Here is an 18,615-nt window from a genome sequence, read left to right as displayed (position 1 = left end):
AGATATATAAAAATAGATATGGGTCAGGCAGAAATATGGAGATGAGAGCTTGTGGGCTGCAGAAGCCAGTACATTGTGTTTCGTTCTGTTCTGTTTTTACAGCCACTGCATTTGCCCAGGCAATAAAAATGAAAGAGCAAGAGAGAGACAGAGTAGGTAAGGAAACCAGCTTGAGTAAGAGCGGACTCAGACGGTTATAAGCACAGGCTGCCAGCTTTAATATATTCGTGGAAAGAAATCAGCTCATCTGGGAGAGAAGATTCAGAGCAGACATGAGATGGGGAACATACATCCTCCTGCTGGCTTCTAAGAAAGGCAATGCTTCCCAGAACAAAGGGTTGCCCCTGGGGACTAGCGCAGCATCTATGATTAAGCCTTTGAAGAATACACCCTCCCATTTTAAAGGCCCCAAACTACCAAAAGAATAAAACCTACTTTCTAAACAGGGGTCTGAGGTTAGTCTTGTTGAAAGAGCTCCAGTCAACACTTAGAAACCCTTTAACTCAAATAGAGAGAACCACTGGTCCCAGGATCTTCTTTAGGTACCATTTATTTGTAGGAAGTGAGCAGGAAGTATATCACTTCCAGCCTTTGGAGAAGTGTTGATCTCCATACATCTGTGTTTCCTTTAGAATGGATGAGCCAGGGGCACCTGGGTGGCTCAGTGGGTTAAACCACTGCCTTCGGCTCAGGTCATGATCTCAGGGTCCTGGGATCGAGCCCCACATTGGGTTCTCCACTCAGCAGGGAGCCTCTTTCCCCCTCTCTCTTTGCCTGCCTCTCTGTCTACTTGTGATCTCTCTCTCTGTGTGTCAAATAAATAAATAAAACCTTAAAAAAGAGAGAGAGAGAGAGAGAATGGATGAGCCACTCTGGGCTAGACCAATCAGTGTGCTAGATGGGAGCAGAAACCAAAGCCACCCTTGGGTCCTCATCTTAAAAATTCTTCCCAAAGAATGCCATAATTAAAGTTATCAGAACTCACTTGAGTCAGTGGGCACCACGGATTCAGCTGGTGTGTAAAGGGAGTATCAAGGCTAATGCTACATCTTACGTAATGGGGAGGCGAGAAGATCCATCACAAAAAAAGCTAAGGGACTCAGATAACCACAGGAAACAAGATTTCATCATTTGAAACTTTAAAATATGCCAGAACTCTGTGTTAACTGCACATATAGATCCTGTCTCTCCTCAGTGAGGCTCTATGGATATTTCCAAAAAAGAGATGGAGAATTTAATTTAACAGAAATTCTCTGGAAGAATGTTCTCTTCTCTCTCTCTCTCTCTCTCTCTCACACACACACACAAACACACCTCCCACAATCCAGTCATAAGACAGCTCTACAATCCACAGGAAGCTCCTTATAATTTTTTAGCTAGAGAACAAAAGAGGGTGAGATAGTTTGCACCCTCAAGGGTCTAGACGGTTGAGTGTGAGGGTTGAAAAGAAGAGAAACATTTTATCAAATGATATTGTGGGATTTCCGAGATACACAATTTATAAGTACTTATAAGTATAACTAAAAATTATTTTCAGTTGCTTCATTCTTCCTTGAAAGTAGCACCTTGTGGAAACTGGATCACATGAGGCCCCTGCTTTAGATTGAGTTTCAGGCATTTCTTCTAAAATAGTCAAAACATTTTCAGGTAAAAACAGAAATTCCCTGTACCCCTCCCACTTGGTGTCTCTTCCCATTATCCTAGCCCTTCCAGTCCTTTCCTGTGATTGTCTAGAAACGTCTTGGTTTACTGACTTTGGTAATGCTTTTTCCACACCCCGTTCCAATTTTGCACCCTTGTCACGTCTGTGACACCAGCTCCAGATGAGATACCTCTGCCCTTAGGAGGACTAGAAAAGACCAAAAAGGACACATTTCCCAGTGAATATTACCATGATTATCTTGCCTTGTGAAAAGAGTGAGCATTAGTAGGATAATTAAAAATGTCTTCGATACAGGATGCTGTATAGGTAAGAAATTTTACTCAAGAGAGGATCACCTTGATATTATTAAACTCTGATAGGCTAAACAAACAAACAAACATAATCAACCAATAAGAAAGATGCTCCTACTTTTAATGAGTTAGAACATACTAGGAGTTATCCTCAAAAGAGTGGATGAGAATACCTCCAAGTCTCAAGTTAAGGTGGCATCCTGGTCCCCTTCTTAGCCTCAGCCCAAGGAAGAAACTCTGTTGAGTATTACATTACAAGGCCCTTGAGGATGGGGACAACATGTATTGATTTTGAATCTCTATGCCTATCACAATGTGGAGCCCACAGGAGCTATTGAATACATGTTAGTTGAAGGAATAAATATAACTAAATGCCTTAACTATGGGAGAAATTGCTCAAAGTTCTTTATTTTTTAATCTCAACAGTCCACACGTGAAAGCTGTGGTCAGGGTCCAAAAACGAACTCTGCATCCTTGGGTAAAACACCATTTTGTTTGGATCTCTGGGCTCTAAGTTCAAAGCCTGATTTGTAGAAGGCCTGGGTTCCTATGATGAAATAAAAGGTTTTTCCTTTATCATCTTTTGGGCCTCCCAATTTTCAAAAATGCATTTTTATGGTTTCTCTTTGTTTTTGTTTAAAAATGAATCTGTTGTGTGTGTTGAGGTAGGGTAGAGGTGCTCAAGAAGAAAGAAGAACAGCAAACAAACCCAAAAACAGCCACTTTGATGAAGCCTAGTTAGTGAGCCCAGTGAAGCGTGTTTCATCCTGATGCCAAATGACGCTCACGAAAATTGCAGCAATTTTTGATGCACTTGCCAATGTTTGTGTTATTTTTACTTTAAAGATGTAGCAGATTGCTCCAAAATAAATAATTTAAGCCTAACGTTTCAAAAGAGTCCAAGCGCTTGCGTCTTTCACTTCTGGCTTCTCTTCTGGGACTAAGCTGTGCCCAACCGAAGCAATCCTCATTTCTATGTAACACTCCATTTGGAGGGCTGTTTTCTTGCTTTGTTTTTCAAAGTTGAATCTATTTTTCACCATTCTGTTCCAAATGTCGTAGATTCTATCATTGTTCTGTGCTGAAGCGATAACTCCTCTTATCCAGGAAAACAAGGGAATAAACTCCACAGCATCTAGATTCATGACTTTGTGGGAGGAGGTTTCAAAGGGGTGCTCTGGGGTGAAGATCTCATCCCAGCCCCATGGGAAGTTACAATTTCCGTATAGATTCACATTTAGATTTCAAGCCATGAACAATAGGTCAGATTTTGTGCACTACGTCTTCAGTATAACTTAAAATAGGATGGGAAATTAACTTCACACAAAATGACCCCATCCTCAACCAATTATTAGACTTCTCATTTGTCTTTGTGGTACAATCTAAGAGAGAAGAAACCTCTATGATTTAGAAAAAAATCAAAAATGAGTCTTCATGCTGTTCTGTATTTCCTAACTGTGCACGAGTGGCTTTTATAAACAGAAGAGAGAAAATGGCTTTTATAAAAAGATGAAGAATGAAAAGACCAGAACAATGAACTGACGGCCTTGTGTTCTCATTAATGTAGGCCGCCATTGTGAGGTCCACCAGATGATTGGGAACTACATGTGGGACCCCACCACCAACAAGTCATTTGACATTGGTGTCAACAGAGACAGCCTGATGCCTCTGTGGTGGAATGGATCAGAACCTCTGTGGGTCACTCTGACCAAGGCCAAAAGGAAGGTCTACATGTACTACTGGCCAGGTGAGTGTGTGTTGACACTCAGGTCCCTCCAGCCTTCCAAATCTCAAACACCATGGAGTCTTTTAAGACAAATGATGTAGTTGTCATGTTCAAAGACCAAGCCAGAGTTTGAAAAGTGGGAGACTTACAAGAAATATGTCTTATGGGCATGTTTTCTAAACTATTTTTTTTTTGAGGTAACATCTGACCAGACACAATGCTATTTCCTGATTTCCTTGGTTTGGCAACATTGTTGTAGTAGATCACGCTTCTTCATGTGCAAAATTTTGGATAGTCAAAAGAGGTAAATTATGTGTTGCTTCTCTGCTTTACAAAAGAATTTGGCATACTGTTTCTATACATTTTGAGCTCCCCTGCAATGTTGAAAAGACAATTCAAAGCACTTACAACTTTTTGGTGCTGCATTAAATGAAGTCTCCTTGTATTAATATTCCTCCCGTACATCATAGATCAATGAGAAACTAAATTACTTTACTTACTGCAATGAGGTAAGTCATCATGCAAACTACCCTGGCTGCTGTGAGAAGTCTTCAGAATATTCTCATCTTGGCAGTTAAAATCTTGCACTAAGGATGAGAGGTTTCAGTGCTAACAAAATAATCCATTTACAATTGTCTTCCCATTGGTGAGATTCATTCTTTAGGTAAGTGGGTAATTTGACTTCCCGATGTACATGGCTGTAGATGCTTTTTTCCGAATTCTTAATGGTGTAATACTGCTGATTGCCATGATGAAAGAAGACATCAGGGGAGGCCTGGAAGAAATGAAGGGATTAACGGGCAGAGGCAGCTGGGGAAGCTCACTGGCCTGGGTTGGAGGACAGCAGCAGCCTGATAGAGTTGTGGGAGCACGGTGGGTTGTGGGGAACAGTGGTAGGTGGGGTCGGGAAGAACAGAGAGAAGGATGAGTAAGCTGAGGCTGAATCACAGATGGCCCACACTGAAGGCGTGGGCCTTCAACAGGAGTTTGGAGGATGCTGGGTGGAGGCGGTCATGTGGAGAGTTGCTCAGGGCACTCAAGGCCATGCCAGCTCTTGGAGGAGCACGGAACACAGACAGATGGAGACCCTGGAAAACAGACCCACGGCCATGCTGGGGTAAGTGCCCGGAAAACTGCCACAGAACAGAGACTAGCATCCATAGGTGAGCCCACGAAGGCCGGAGCAGGCTGCATAAAATAGAAGCTGGGCAGAAAAACAATTAGACCCAGGCTGGCTCTGCTGGCAGGTAGACTTTCAAAGAGAGGACTGGAGTTTCTTCAGAAGACACCTGGGGTTCTGCCCGTAGCAGCTACCTCAGCGGACATGAGAAGCTTTCAAGCAAGGGAAGGTTTTAAGGGGACTTCATTACCTTAAATGGAGACTCAACTTTTCCGGGTCGGACATGAGATTAGGAAAAGAAGTCCGTGTACTGGCCAAGCTAACCGGACTTGCTAGAGGAGCGAGGCTTATGGATCAGCCCAATGTGATGAGGTCTCAAGCCAAAAAATACACTTTGAGTTCATTCTCAGAAATCATTATTTTTTTTATTTTATTTTTTATTTTTTTAAAAGATTTTATTTATTTATTTGACAGGCAGAGATCACAAGTAGGCAGAGGGGCAGGCAGAGAGAGGAGGAAGCAGGCTCCATACTGAGCAGAGAGCCCGATTCAGGGCTGTATCCCAGGACGTTGGGATCACGACCTGAGCCAAAGGCAGAGGCTTTAACCCTCTGAGCCACCCAGGCGCCCAGAAATCATTATTAACAAGTATAAGGGCCCATGTGCATGGGCCTACGAGAAGGAACAGATTAGACACTCTGACTTAGGGACCACCTTAGACAAATCTAAGGACCATCAAGACACAAGTTGGCCCAGTGCTGTAAGGGTCAGCTTCAATGGTAGCTGGTGAATTTGATTTCTTATGTCTTGGAACTTGAGCTTTTTGTGCTCTGAAGAGCATATCCCTCATCATCTCTCCCCAGCTCCCTACATGCTGCTTCCTCTACCCATGATTTCCTGCCAGTGGCCTTTCATAGCAGTAAAAGGGAGATGGCTGCCATATTTCAGAGCTCTCTGTACAACATTATAGAGCACTATTTTCTATCTCATCCTGGAGGCTCTGGCTCCTTCAGGATAATGAACAACTTGAAATTTTATATCTCTGAATATCTAAAACAAAACAAAACAAAACAAAACAAAACCCTCAAAGCTAATTTGCATGTAAAATATCATGTTTTCCTCCAAAACAGCTCCTTAAGGGCAAGAGAGTTCCAATCGCTTCTTTTGAGTCACAGTTTAACAGCTAATGTGATGTGACAAATACTCCTTATGATCAGTTTATAGTGTTAGCTATTGGGAGGAAAGAAGCTAAAAAGAAAGTCTCCTAGGATTTCCTCAGCGACCTAAATGAAGATTAGCTACAGATCTGGCCACGTTGAAATCTTGATCGAAATCAGATGAGTGTCTTATTTCTCAGACACTGTCCGGTCCTTCTAGGCTGGACATCCCAACAAAGGCTCTCCAAGAGCCAAGTGTCTCTGAAGGCCCCAACCCCTGACCCAGCCAGGAGTCCTCTTGCACCGTCCCGTTCTTACTAGTGACAGAGGAGGGATTAACGGTCACTGCTATCCTTTCTCCCTCCACCCGGGTCCCCTCCAGCCCCTCCGCACAGCCAACAGCCCAGTGAGCGTTCATTTGTCTCTACAAGATTAAGTGAAGAGCAGTGGCATTTCTTCTAAACATGACTTGATTTTATTTTTCTTCCCAAATCCTCCTCTTCCTTCTCCACTTCTCACAGGACATTGTACAGGCCTCTGGACGAGGCCTGGACAATCTTCATTGCTCCAGTGAGCTGTGTTATGACACTTCGAGTCTCGCCGTGAAGTCAATATTTAGAAGTGCAATTTAGAAATGGCAGTAGTTCAAGTTTTCCTGTCAGGTAGATAAAGCAGCAGATGGCAAAATTCATCAGTGGTGAAGAGTCCAAAATAGCCCACCTCAAGTCTCGAGAAATTTAATATTGTAAACAGGCCCCTTATTACCCCACCCAATGGTGCTATTGATCTGTGCAGGGAGAAGTGTACCATGGGAGATGATCCCCGACCCTAAATCAAATATTTATTTGGGAATCCCAAAGAAATCATCCAGGAACAGTACAGCGGGGGCCTAGCACTGTTCTGCAAAGGATAAGAGCTGTGTGTGTGTCGTCTGATAACTTTATCCCCTATTCCGTCCCTTTGGTTTGAGATCCAAGAAATTTTATTGAGGGGGAAAAGGAAGAGGCTCCAATAGTCGCTTCATAGTAAGAGCAACCCAAGACAGAGAAGGACGGAGGAGGAGGAAAAATGAGGGGGAAATGGGAGGATAAGTCAGACACCATGTGGAAACAGAGTTTTAGTCCGTGTGGTTTTAAAGTTCATTCTTATGGCTCTTGTGAAATACCAAAAAGGAACAAAGATTAGCAACTTCTTCGGAGTCTCCGATTAAAACTCCTTGTAGTGTTTGAAGACTCTGAGTTCTTTTTTATCATGCAGTTTGCAGTGTGAACTCCCTATAGCCAAGCACTTGGGCGGTTGGGCGGGGGAGGGGACTGGGGAGCAGCCATTCATATGGCTCTGGACTGGGTTGGGTGTGGGTCTAGGCTCTTCTACAGACCTCTTCCTGTCCTATGCAGGTGTTCAGATAAATAGGGCAGCTTTTGTATGGGGAAGGACACATTTCCACCTACCTTCTCTTCTCTACTTTCCAGAGGTGAGCTAAGTGGGGACTTTAGGAGTGAGTAACTGAGCTCATACCAAGTTTTGGTTGTTATAAGCAGGGTGATTTCATCTTTGTGAGTAAGGAGACATGGATTAGCTCTTGACTGAGAATTATAAATTGTTCACAGCCTCTTCCTCTGTCCCGTGGTGGTGGGTTTCCGACAGCCTTCAGCTGGGCTGACCTTGGTTGTGTACACTAAGGCGCAGGGAAGATAAGGGACCCAGCACCAATTATACAAATGTGTGAGTTAACGTGACGAATGCCTCAGTTCTTTGACTCTATGACAGCACTCCAAATATCGAATAAAAACTGAAATTTTCTTTTCAGACAAATATTTGACATCGTGAATGCAAGGGATCCAGAGTTTCACTAAATTTTCCAGTAATGTTGCCAATTTAACATTAGACTTTAAGATCTATGTGATTTTAGAACCCAAAGAGGCCCTAATATGTAGTTTGCTGATTCCTACGCTTGTAAATCAGGACCTCTTTAGGAGGCTTCTCAAAACTATGGGTCCCCTTTGAAGAAAAACACACCCATGCATACAACACTAATGATTTTGTGCTCATGTAATATAAGAAACTGCAACGATGAGGACTGGCAAATGGTCTTTGACATAGCAACACACATATATCTAATCTCTATCTAATTGATTTGATTTTTTTCTAATGTGATAGAAACATGTGTTAAAAGTCACCGAAGTACCAAGCAAAACTCAAGCTCCTGTAATTCATCTTGTCTGGCTAGAGTGGGCTTGGGTCAAAATTCTCTAAGACTCTTGGGGTTAAATTGACCTTGAGTCATTTCCTTTGTTGGCCAGGAACCTTGGTCAGGTCGGCATCCCTGATGTTTCTGTCTGTGTCAGCCAGAAAAAGATCATGAATTCTCATTTCCAGTTGGAGGATGTCTCAAGGAAGTGATCTTCCAAAGCATTCTGCAGGACTTGTAGGCGTCAAGGATCTCTGCCCTAGAGAAACTAAGGAGGTGTTGCCTCTCTGGACCACTGCCTGCAGGAACAACTCCTCCAGGGCTGGAAAGTTTTCATAGCTGTCCAGCCACATGCTGTCTCCTCGCTCAGGCTGGCATCTTGGCCAAAAGAGCTCACCGTCTCTCAGCAGCACCCGTGATGGTAGTTAGAAAGCCTTAAAGAGGGCTCCAGGGTGGCTCAGTGGGTTAAGCCGCTGCCTTCAGCTCAGGTCATGAACTCGGTGTCCTGGGATCAAGTCCCGCATGGGGCTCTCTGCTCAGCAGGGAGCCTGCTTCCCTTCCTCTCTCTCTCTGCCTACCTCTCTGCCTACTTGTGATCTCTCTCTGTCCAAAAAAAAAAAAAAAAAAAAAAAGAAAGCCTTAAAGAGAAATCCAGGGATGAACTTCTAGTCTTCACAAGTCATGGGCAAATCCATTTCTTCCTAAAACATCTTAAAAGGGTGTGACTCCAGGCCCTGAAATCAACTTTTAGGAGACAACTATGAGCAAAACCAGATCAGGCTCTCCTCACTCCAAGCCTCCTCCCTCCAGGAACTCACCATCCCATGAAGGAGGCAGATGGTAATCTTACACTTGCCCAAATAAATGTAGAAATCCGCTTGTTAAAACTATAATAATGAAAAGTAGATTGCATTATGATGTTATCTAATGAGGGATCTGGTTTCATCAGAGAGACTGGCAAGACTAATGCCTTGGGTGATTCAGGGAGTCCACGGGAGAGAGCACCCGGGCTGAGGGAACAGCGGTCTCCAGGTCTGGCGGGGATGCGAGGAGCAGCAGGCTCAGGAAACTGAGAGGGGAGGATGGATGTGGTGTGGATGAGACGGAGAGAAGCTGAGCCCAGGCCAGGTTCTGTGGGCCAAACAGGAGAATTTGTTCCTATCCTGAGAGGGAGAAGAAGTCACTGGAAGGCTTTAAGGAGGAAGGAGGCAGTGTCATACTTGCATTTTGACAAGACCAGTCTGGCTACTATGTGGAGAATGGATATGGCACCCCAAGGGGATGTGATAGTTGGGAGCTGGTATGGACCTGGGAAGGAGGTGACACTAGCTTAAAAATGGTGAGAAATGGAATGATTGGGGACATATTTAGGAATTAAAATTGCCAGGACCTGGTGATGAACTGGATTTGGGATTGAGCAATGGCAGGCGTGACATCGGGTTTCTGGCTGACAGAACTGTGTGGGTGGTGAGTCTTCACTTAAATGGGGGAAGCTGGAAGAGGAATGGTTTGGGGGCAAAGGAACGTCAGCTCTGTGTTGACTTGGAGACATGTGGACCGGGCAGGCCTGGAGCCCGGGGAAGAGAGCTGGAGGTACTGAGGTGTGGTTCATGGTGGTGGCATCAGGAGTCCTTGGTGACATGTGGGTACAGAAGCTCACCTAGGGAAGGAACAGACCTGAGAAGAAGAGAGGGTCCCAGACACAGCATTGAGGAAATGAATGATCAGATGAAGGGGAGCCTGCGGAGAAACAAAGAAGCAGTAGCTTGAGAAGCAGGATTATAAGCAGAAGAGTTGTGGACTGTGTAACAAAGAACAGCGATATCCCTTTATAAAGGAGTCTAATAAGGGGCTTGATCTCATCCGAGAGCAGGGAAAGTTATCCCTGAGGGAGTGACTCCAGTGGAAATCTCTTGTCACAGAAACCAAAGGAGTAAAATGGTTTCAAGATGAGAGAGGCCATCATCAGTCCTCCCTGTTGAGGGATATACAGAGGCTGCAAAGGGGGTCTGGGTTTATCATCAGAGATGTCACGGGCAAGCTCTGAACTTTGTGGAAGTTTCATCTCTTTACCATTTTCTAAATTAGACTAATAAAAATTCTTATTAATAACGCAGGGTACCCTTTAATTTCTGTCTATTGCATGAGAGTCTTGATTTTAATAGCAACACTGATTATTATACTTCATCTAGAATTATTTTTTTTAAGATTTTATTTATTTGACACACAGAGAGAGAAATCACAAGTAGGCAGAGAGAGGAGGGAAGCAGGCTCCCCGCTGAGCAGAGAGCCTGATGCGGGGATCGATCCCAGGACCCTGAGATCATGACCTGAGCCGAAGGCAGAGGTTCAACCCACAGAGCCACCCAGGTGCCCTTAGAATTGGTTTTGAAAAAAAACAAAATATACAAACAGTAAAATTTGGCATGATTTCTCCCACAAAGATAACTGTTTAATTTTCAGTTAAACAGGGAAAGATGGTGAAAAAAAAAACCCAACACCTTTTTTTCTGGTCAGTGACTGTTTTGAATGGCATTAATTACATGCTAATGAGAAACGAGTCATATTTCCTCGGGTGGGGAGGCAGACGAGAGGTCGGCATCTCCCGTCCACCCTGGCCCATGCTGGGATTATGCAAGACACACGGTATTGCATGAGCAAGTGGGCCAGGTCTCTAGGAGCATTCGAGGCAGAGGAAAGGATGGAGGTCTGTGGTTCAAAGACAAAGGGAGCACGTCATCTTTGCCAAGCTGCAGAGGAAAACAAGGTGGCAGCTGACGGACTATGGCGGGCGTGAAAAGGTAGAAAACTTGAAATGGCCAGATCTTTATGTGCTATGTAAAGGGATTTGAGTTCAGGGAGCAGGGTATATTAGTAAGTTAATGTCAGTTGTGGAAACAGATAAGCCCCAAAGTCTCAGTGGCTTCACCCTATAGAAATTTTTTTTTTTTTTTGGGTCCACAGAAAGCCCAAAACCGGTGTACCCGACCAGCAATCAACTCTCCAAATAATAATGCAGACACTGTTTGGGACTGAAATGTGTTCCCCCCCAAATTTTGTGTCTTGGAGCCCTAATCCCCATGTGATGGTATTTGGGGGCGGGGCCTGTGGGAGGCAAATTAGATTGCAATGAGGTCCGGAGGCCAGGGCTTCCATGCTGGGCTCAGTGCTCTTACAGGAAGAGGAAGATACCAGAACTCTCTCGGCCACACAGTGAGAAGGTGACCCTTTGCAAACCAGGAAGAGGCGCCTCACCAGACCCCAGATCTGGCAGCACCTTGATCTTGAACTTGCCAGCTCCGACCACGGTGCGAAATAAACGTTTGCTGGTTAAAAACCATCTGGTCGATGGTATTTTATTACAGCAGCCTGAACACACCAAAGTAGAAAGGAAGGAGGGAAAGATGGAAAAGAAGGAAGAAGGGAAGAGTGAGAGACAGACATTACCCCAACGTTTGTTCGACTAAGTGAGGATGCGGACGTGCCAGAAACAAGCAAATCAGAACAAGGCAACTGGATTTTCAGGGCTCCTGTTCCTGCCTTCATTAGGACTTGGAAGTGCTGGGCGCTCCTCCTGCTCCTCCTGGGTGCTCAGGGCTCACGGCCACACTCCACTGGTCAGGCTTCCAGAGCCATGTGCCAGCCCAGAGCTCCCTGAGCCCTGCCTCACCCAGTGTACCACCTGCCTTCCCTTTCCTCAGTGCACCCCTGCCAGCTGGTCCCATCGAGAGGTTTCAACTCGGGCTAGTGATGGGGTATCTCCAGGCAGACCGTCTTTTTTTCTAACAGCTCCCAGGGCCTTGCTCATTTAAAGGAACAACTGACCAATACAGGAATGATAGCCTTCAGGGTAGAACCCAAGGAGGAAGAAGGTTTTGTTCTCTAGGATCAGGTCAGCGGCCTCTCTCTGGGCTGACTGGGGTTCTGCCAGCTCTGGAGCTTGTTTGGGGTCAAGGTTAATTCCCACCAATAGCTCCATCTGGCCCAGAGCTGAGGCTGGTGTGGGAGACTCAGAAGTCCTGAGGGTCTCACCACCTCCGTTTGCTTTCTGCATTAGTCCCCGCACTGAACTCTGACCTCAGGCTGTCTGGGAAGACTTGGTTGCCCCAGCGAGGACCCATTTTCCTACAGGGATCTCACCAGAGAGAGCTCCGTCGAAAATGCTGTACTCCCCCCACCTTCCCATTCAGGGCAGTGTCTGGGTCCCAGACTCTTTCCTGGGGTTAGCAGATTACAAATCAGAATTCCTTACCCAGTAGGATGGCCTCTGTCAATCCTCTCTACTCCCCACTGGGTCCTCCTCTCTTGTCTGTTTAGAGGCAATTTTTTTTTAAAGATTTTATTTATTTATTTGACAGACAGAGATCACAAGTAGGCAGAGAGGCAGGCAGAGAGAGAGAGAGAGAGAGAGGAGGAAGCTGGCTCCCCGCTGAGCAGAGAGCCCGATGCGGTGCTTGATCCCAGGACCCTGGAATCATGACCTGAGCCGAAGCCAGAGGCTTTAACCCACTGAGCCACCCAGGCGCCCCGAGGCAATTTTATTTTTTAAGTTTCTGTCCTTGTTTCTCTCTCCAAAGGAGAGATACTCCACCCTGGATGCAGGTAAGAATTACACGAGGTCATTGTAAAATGCCAGGGCCCAAGCTGCACTCTCAGAGGTTCCAGCGTAACTGGTTTGGAGGGAGGGCCCCTCTGTCAGTGATTGTAGAAGCTCCCCCAGTGACTCTCCTGGGCAGCCAGGGCCGAGAGCCCTTGCTCAGAGACACTCGGCCGCGTGTCTGCGACCCGATGCGCTCTCTCTGGCCCCTCTCACGGTCCCAGGCTAGCTACACTGTCCTGCAGATCCTCTTTACCTGCCCAAGTCGTGACTAGAGAACCCCCCGGGGTCACTCTGCCCCAGCCTGTTTGAAATGAAGTCACTTTGGCCTTCTCTGATGCCAACGAAGAGAAGACTGGGCGGGTTGAGCATCTCAAGTAAACTGGGCACTTCGCACACGTCCCTTTATTAAATCCTCCGAACAGTCATGAGAAATGACTGCTTTGTTCCCCACTTCACCACGGAGGATATACGAGTTCCAGAGAGAGCGTGCGGCTGGGAAGCAAGGAGCCGGTCTGCCCCCGGGGCTGTCTGACTCCAAGTCCCAGGCAAGGTCCGCCCTGCCCTGCCTGGTACCCGAACCTCAGCCAAGGCTGGGGAGGCTCTTGTGCTGCTGGGGCACCCACTGTCCCTCACAGGCTTGCCAGCCCAACTCCCCAGAGCAGAGCCAGCTGGGATCCAGGCAGAGGGGGCTGGCAAAGTGAAGAAAGGGGCCCAAAGTTGGTGCTCCTGTATTACACCAGCCCTCAGTAGAGAATGCTGGAGTCTTGGTTCTTGGTGGCTGAGGACGGTCCTGCAGCCACTCCTCCTAGGAGGGTCTGTGCCACAGACTCTGCTGGTCCCAAAGCCCTCCAAGTGGGCAGGGGGCCCCAGCCACCACTCCTGTGACTTCCTCGTGTGGCTTGGTGGGCCACTGGCTGTTCATCAAAGAGATTTCGCTATATGGGACAAAGAGGCAGCACTTCATGTTCAGGGACCTCTGTCCCCTCCTGCCCCTCCTGCTGTGTTTCCAACACTTCACTGAAGCACTTGGGAAACCTCGGGGAGATTTAAAGAAAGAAGCCAGAATGTGGCTGTAGACCAGTTCAGCTCCTTCCTTGCCGTGGGACCTGGAGGCAGTCACTTAATCTTTCTGTGCTCCAGTTTCATCATCTAGCCAACAGGAGTGACCATATGTACCTCTTAGGCTTGTTGGCATATGACATGAGATTAGACATGCAGAAAATCTGACCAGAGTAAATGCTTAATCCCTGTAATACACCTCTGGCCCCCAGATTCTAAAAAAGGGTCATCAGTTTGTACCGACTTTAAGTCATATAGGGAGAGTCCTCTGATCCAGGTCCCTCTTAGCTTAAAATAAAGCTGCAAGGTCACATCAAGAATGCAAATATACATTTGCAGCAAACACCATAGAGCAATATGCAAGTCCTATTTTAAATCGCTAAGAGAATTCTGGGACAGGTCATCGGGCCAGTAAGGAATGGGAGGAGAGTGTTTCTAGGAAAGAGGTAGACAGAGGGGGCTGACCACTGGGTCATCAGAGAAAGAAAGGGGAGAGCCTGCCTGTTCGATGTCTCAGAAGCCATGGACAGGATTTGCATTCCCAGCACCACATAAGAGGGAGAACCTAATGCTGGGCAGTGTAGCCACTGGACTGGCCACAGGCTGTTTGCCTAAAGATTGCAGAGAAGTGACTTTGCAAGGCTCACACAAAGCACTCAGTCCTGGTCCAAGATGTCCCTAGTAGTGGCTCAGAGCCACCTCAGAAGTTGGGGAGAGCAAGGGACCTCCATTTATATGGAGAGAAAGGGCTACTTGTAAGACTTGGCAATCATAGCTCAGATTTGGGGTTGGGGGTGAGGGATCTCTGGATAGGTGCTAGAATTCTAGCAGAGTAGCTGACTGGGCTGAGCTCTGCGGGCAGGAGTTCGTCAGCATCTTATATCCTAAGTAGGTCCAACCTGCTGCCATCTAAATGACAAGAAACCACTTAGAGAAAGAGTCTTTGGGATACCATGTGGGGCAGAAGTCAAGATGGCTTCCTTTGGAAGCATGGTATCACTGTACTCATGTAATTAGCCATAAGATTTAGATAATCCTGAAGCTGGTGCCCCTGACCCAGAGACACTGCTGATAGCTTCTGTGAGGGGGCACTCAGGGGCATCATTCCAGGAGCAGTCATTCATTCCTCACCTGGTCCCACTTGGGAGGAAGGCAGTCCTTGACTCTGGGCCAGAGATTTTCCCCATCTAAAACTAACTGGCAGATGCAGAGATTAAATCTCCACCTTTGGCTTCATTATGCCTCGCTGTGGTTTCACCACCGCCTTCCTAACGCAGAGACTCAGCTTGGGTTAGGCATATATTCCTTCTCACCTTGGTTCCCCATTAGTCGCCTTTTATGCCTAGTGAATCATTTTCAGACGAGTTTTCAGAATCTTCTCTAATGGATGAGTTGTCTCTCATCTCATTTGTCTCCTGGTCTTGCTCTCTGCCCCTGCACACAAAACCAGTCCTCCGTGGCATCCTGTGTTCAGGCCAACCCACCGCCCTTTCCCTACATCAGAAGAGAGCCGTCACCAGAGGTCTTCCAGCTCTGTGGGCTAGGCCAACCCTGGGGAAAGGGTCTCTGAGATCAAAGGCCACACTTTCCCCAAGGACCTGTTCCCACAAGCTCCCGTGCCTCAGATGTATTTTCCTGGAAAAGGTTACATGTTTCTAAGAGAGTTAATTGGCTTAGCTGTTTTAATAAGCTCTCTTGAGACGTGTATTCAACAGTTGTACACCTGCCTCATATCACATAAAACGCAGCTCACAGGGGTTATTGTTACAAGATGTGTCAGAGTTGGCAAGCCGAGCTGCACTCGGAAGGCGAGACCCGTGCTCTTGGAAGTTGGGGAAATGTGACTTTTTTTATGGGCTCAACTTGGTGGTCTTTGGAGAGAGCTGCCCGGAAGCAAGGGTCATTCAGGAAAACAGTGTGCCTAGTAGAAATGTGCCTCAGCTGGGAGAACTGATCATCAGCCGGCCTGGAGACCTTGGGACATTCACTTCGCCCATGGGAGGCCCTTGATTTCTCTCTAAAATAAAGGGGTTTGATGTAAGGCTTTCCTGAAGGGCTGTGAGCTGTGAGTTGTGCAAGGATGCCACATCCATGGGAACATCGTTCACATTATAGACATAGTAGATTTGCATATTTATTTTGACAACACTTTGGCCCATGGCAAGTCAAGTGTTGTGATAGAATCGGGTATTCAAGTAAGTCTCTGTTGGATGGTAGTTAAGTGTTTTCTAAAAGGAAATGCCTTTTAAAAAAATCAAGCATGGGCTTAGTGGTGACCCTCTTTGTCCTTTAAGTTCCCTCTGACTTCATATTTTCTACTCAGGATATTTTTTTAGGTTGTAGAAAAGGATACTCACCCAGTGCGAGGTTGGAATGTCCATCAGGAAGGTGGACTCTAGGCAGAGATAAGATGGGTCCTAAAAAATGAACCCAGGGCCATTCTTTTCAAATTTCCCTGGGAACGTGAGGAAACAAGGTCAAGTAAAGCCAAAACATGCCCTCATGGTGTTCATAAAACCAAAATCTTACTCCAGAGTTCCTGGTTACTTTTTCAAACTGTGAGATCCAGGCCATTGCCTTTGTTTCTCCACAGATCTCCGTGCAGAGATCTAGGAATCCTGTTTTCCTCAGTCATGTTGAGGTGACCTACAGTGACCTCCGTTGACCAGATTCCAGGCTTTCCCTGAAGCCATGGAAATGGCCTGAAGGCAGCAAACTCACAGGTTGAGCAACTCACCCACTTCTCACAGATTGGGCCTGTGATAGATCCGGAATGGGCACACAGAATCCTGATTAGAGAACTATCTCATCCGAGCCACACAACAGCCCCCCACACCAGTCTGCTGAATTCCATCAGATAAAGACTAAAGAAAATAAAATATCTACAGTAATTCACTTAGGAATAATTAGCCTTGCTCGCTCTAAAACCACCAGTTTCATTAATTTCATGTTCCATGGCATTGTGGCTGTCATCTGTTGCTAGCTATTTCCTTCACCAGTCATTTATTCATTCTAGGTTATAAAATTAAAGGTATGGTGGATGTTTCTGCCTTTTGAGATTTCACCAAAGAGAGACCATTCCGGATGGACAGAGCAGAAGGCTTACACTTGTCGCAATTTCTGTCCACCTGGGTACTAGTTGAATCTCTTCTCAGGGGCACAGGAAGGTATATAGTTTCTATCAAAATTAACTGCGTTTGCAGGACTTGGATTCAGGGCATCTCTGATAGGTTGAGATACAATCCTTTCGCTCCATCATCTGGATCTGATTACCTGAGTAGATAGCAAATTATAATGCCCCATGTGCTCTGCTATGAAGGTTCTTTCTCTCTCTCTGCTCACAGAGCTTCAGTTGTGGGACAACCTAGAGGAGAACAGATCATACAACTGTCAGTCATATGTCACCTCCAACTCCCACACTTGATGCCCAGCTGCTTTCTGAACATTACAGTTCCCATAGAGGAGAGCTACTGCTGCCTGGTTTCCTAGTTCAGGGGTCTTCAAACTGGGTTCCCAGCGATTTACGAAATTTACGAAAATTTTCCTTAAATTGCTTTTAAGGAAATCAGTTCTAAGATCCTAAAGTTTCATGCACATTGCACCTATTGTCTTGACTAAAAACATGCCCTTTCCATACTTTACATAAGAAAGGAATACCCATCAGCCATGCAGAACCTTTCTAAGGTGCTTCGCTCTGATAAATGAAAGCCTCTAGGTACCAAACAAAGGGACAGTTCAAAACACTGGTGTAGGTGTTGAGAAAGTGAATACATCTAGGGATAAAATAACAAAACTTAAAAAAAAAAAATCAAGTATTTTCCAACGCTTGCTTTTAAATTATTTAGGAAAAACTTAATTGAGTTGTCAGCTGAAACATTATTTAAAAATTTATGATGATAGATTACTATGTGAATGTTGGCATTCGAAGAAGCAGCTCAAAGAATTAAATGACATTCGTACAACAAACTTCTTCTATTTCCATCTACTTATTTATGTGAACAACTCTCTTAGCACTTAGACTTAATAGGGATGGAGTGGATTCTGAAATTGTCTTATTCTAGATCAGTCGTATTCATCCATGGGTATGTGAATTGATTTTCAAAAGCATCCCTATTCCTTTAATTTTGAAATGCATTTATTTTTTATTTTGTTTTATTTATTTATCTGAGACAGAGAGAGCACGAGTGGGGTGAGGGGAAGAGTCAGAAGCAGACTCCCTGCTAATCAGGGAATTTGAGACTCTATCCTGGGACTCTGGGATCATGACCTGAGCCAAAGGCAGAGGCTTTAACCCACTGAGCCACCCAGGTGCCCCAGAAACGTAAAATTTAAAGTATGCAAACATCTTTGTATTTTCTAGAAAGTTACAGAAGTACAAATTTATATTAGATTTCAGTAGATCAATATTTTAATTTTTTGTCATATCCAGAACCCTATGCCAAGAAGTTATTAATTAAAATATATAAATAGAAAACTAATAAAGGTTGAAAATGGAACAACAATAATAATACATACTTAATCCAAAAAAAAATAAAAAAAAAGAGAAAAACTATCCAATATGTGATGAACACATGATGTTTAGTTAGATGGCTGATTGAAACACAAAGATATCAGTAAATACATTACATGTAGAAGTTTGCTTTTTTACTGATATTTTATTATTTCAATTAATCTGAGTTATTCTATTTGTTTCAAGTTCAAAAGCTGGTGAAATTAATTCACATTGTTAGAATAGTGTTTACACTTGTGAGAACCGGGACTAGAAGGTGCCTGTGTGTGATAGTAATGTTCTGTCTCCTGATCTGTGTG

General features: G+C 45.2%; 1 protein-coding gene across 1 annotated transcript in view; it reads left to right on the top strand.

The window, feature by feature from the left end:
• The window catches only part of ENPP6 (ectonucleotide pyrophosphatase/phosphodiesterase 6), a 110,315-nt gene that overhangs the window by 49,844 nt on the left and 41,856 nt on the right, over window positions 1-18,615 (top strand). Inside the window, exon 2 of the mRNA XM_047714681.1 lies at window positions 3,521-3,700. Coding sequence (XP_047570637.1) covers window positions 3,521-3,700 — 180 coding nt within the window. The remainder of the gene's footprint in view (window positions 1-3,520; window positions 3,701-18,615) is intronic.

Source organism: Lutra lutra, chromosome 2 (assembly GCF_902655055.1).
Source record: "Lutra lutra chromosome 2, mLutLut1.2, whole genome shotgun sequence".
Taxonomy (NCBI): domain Eukaryota; kingdom Metazoa; phylum Chordata; class Mammalia; order Carnivora; family Mustelidae; genus Lutra; species Lutra lutra.
This window is presented reverse-complemented; position numbering and strand designations above follow the sequence as displayed.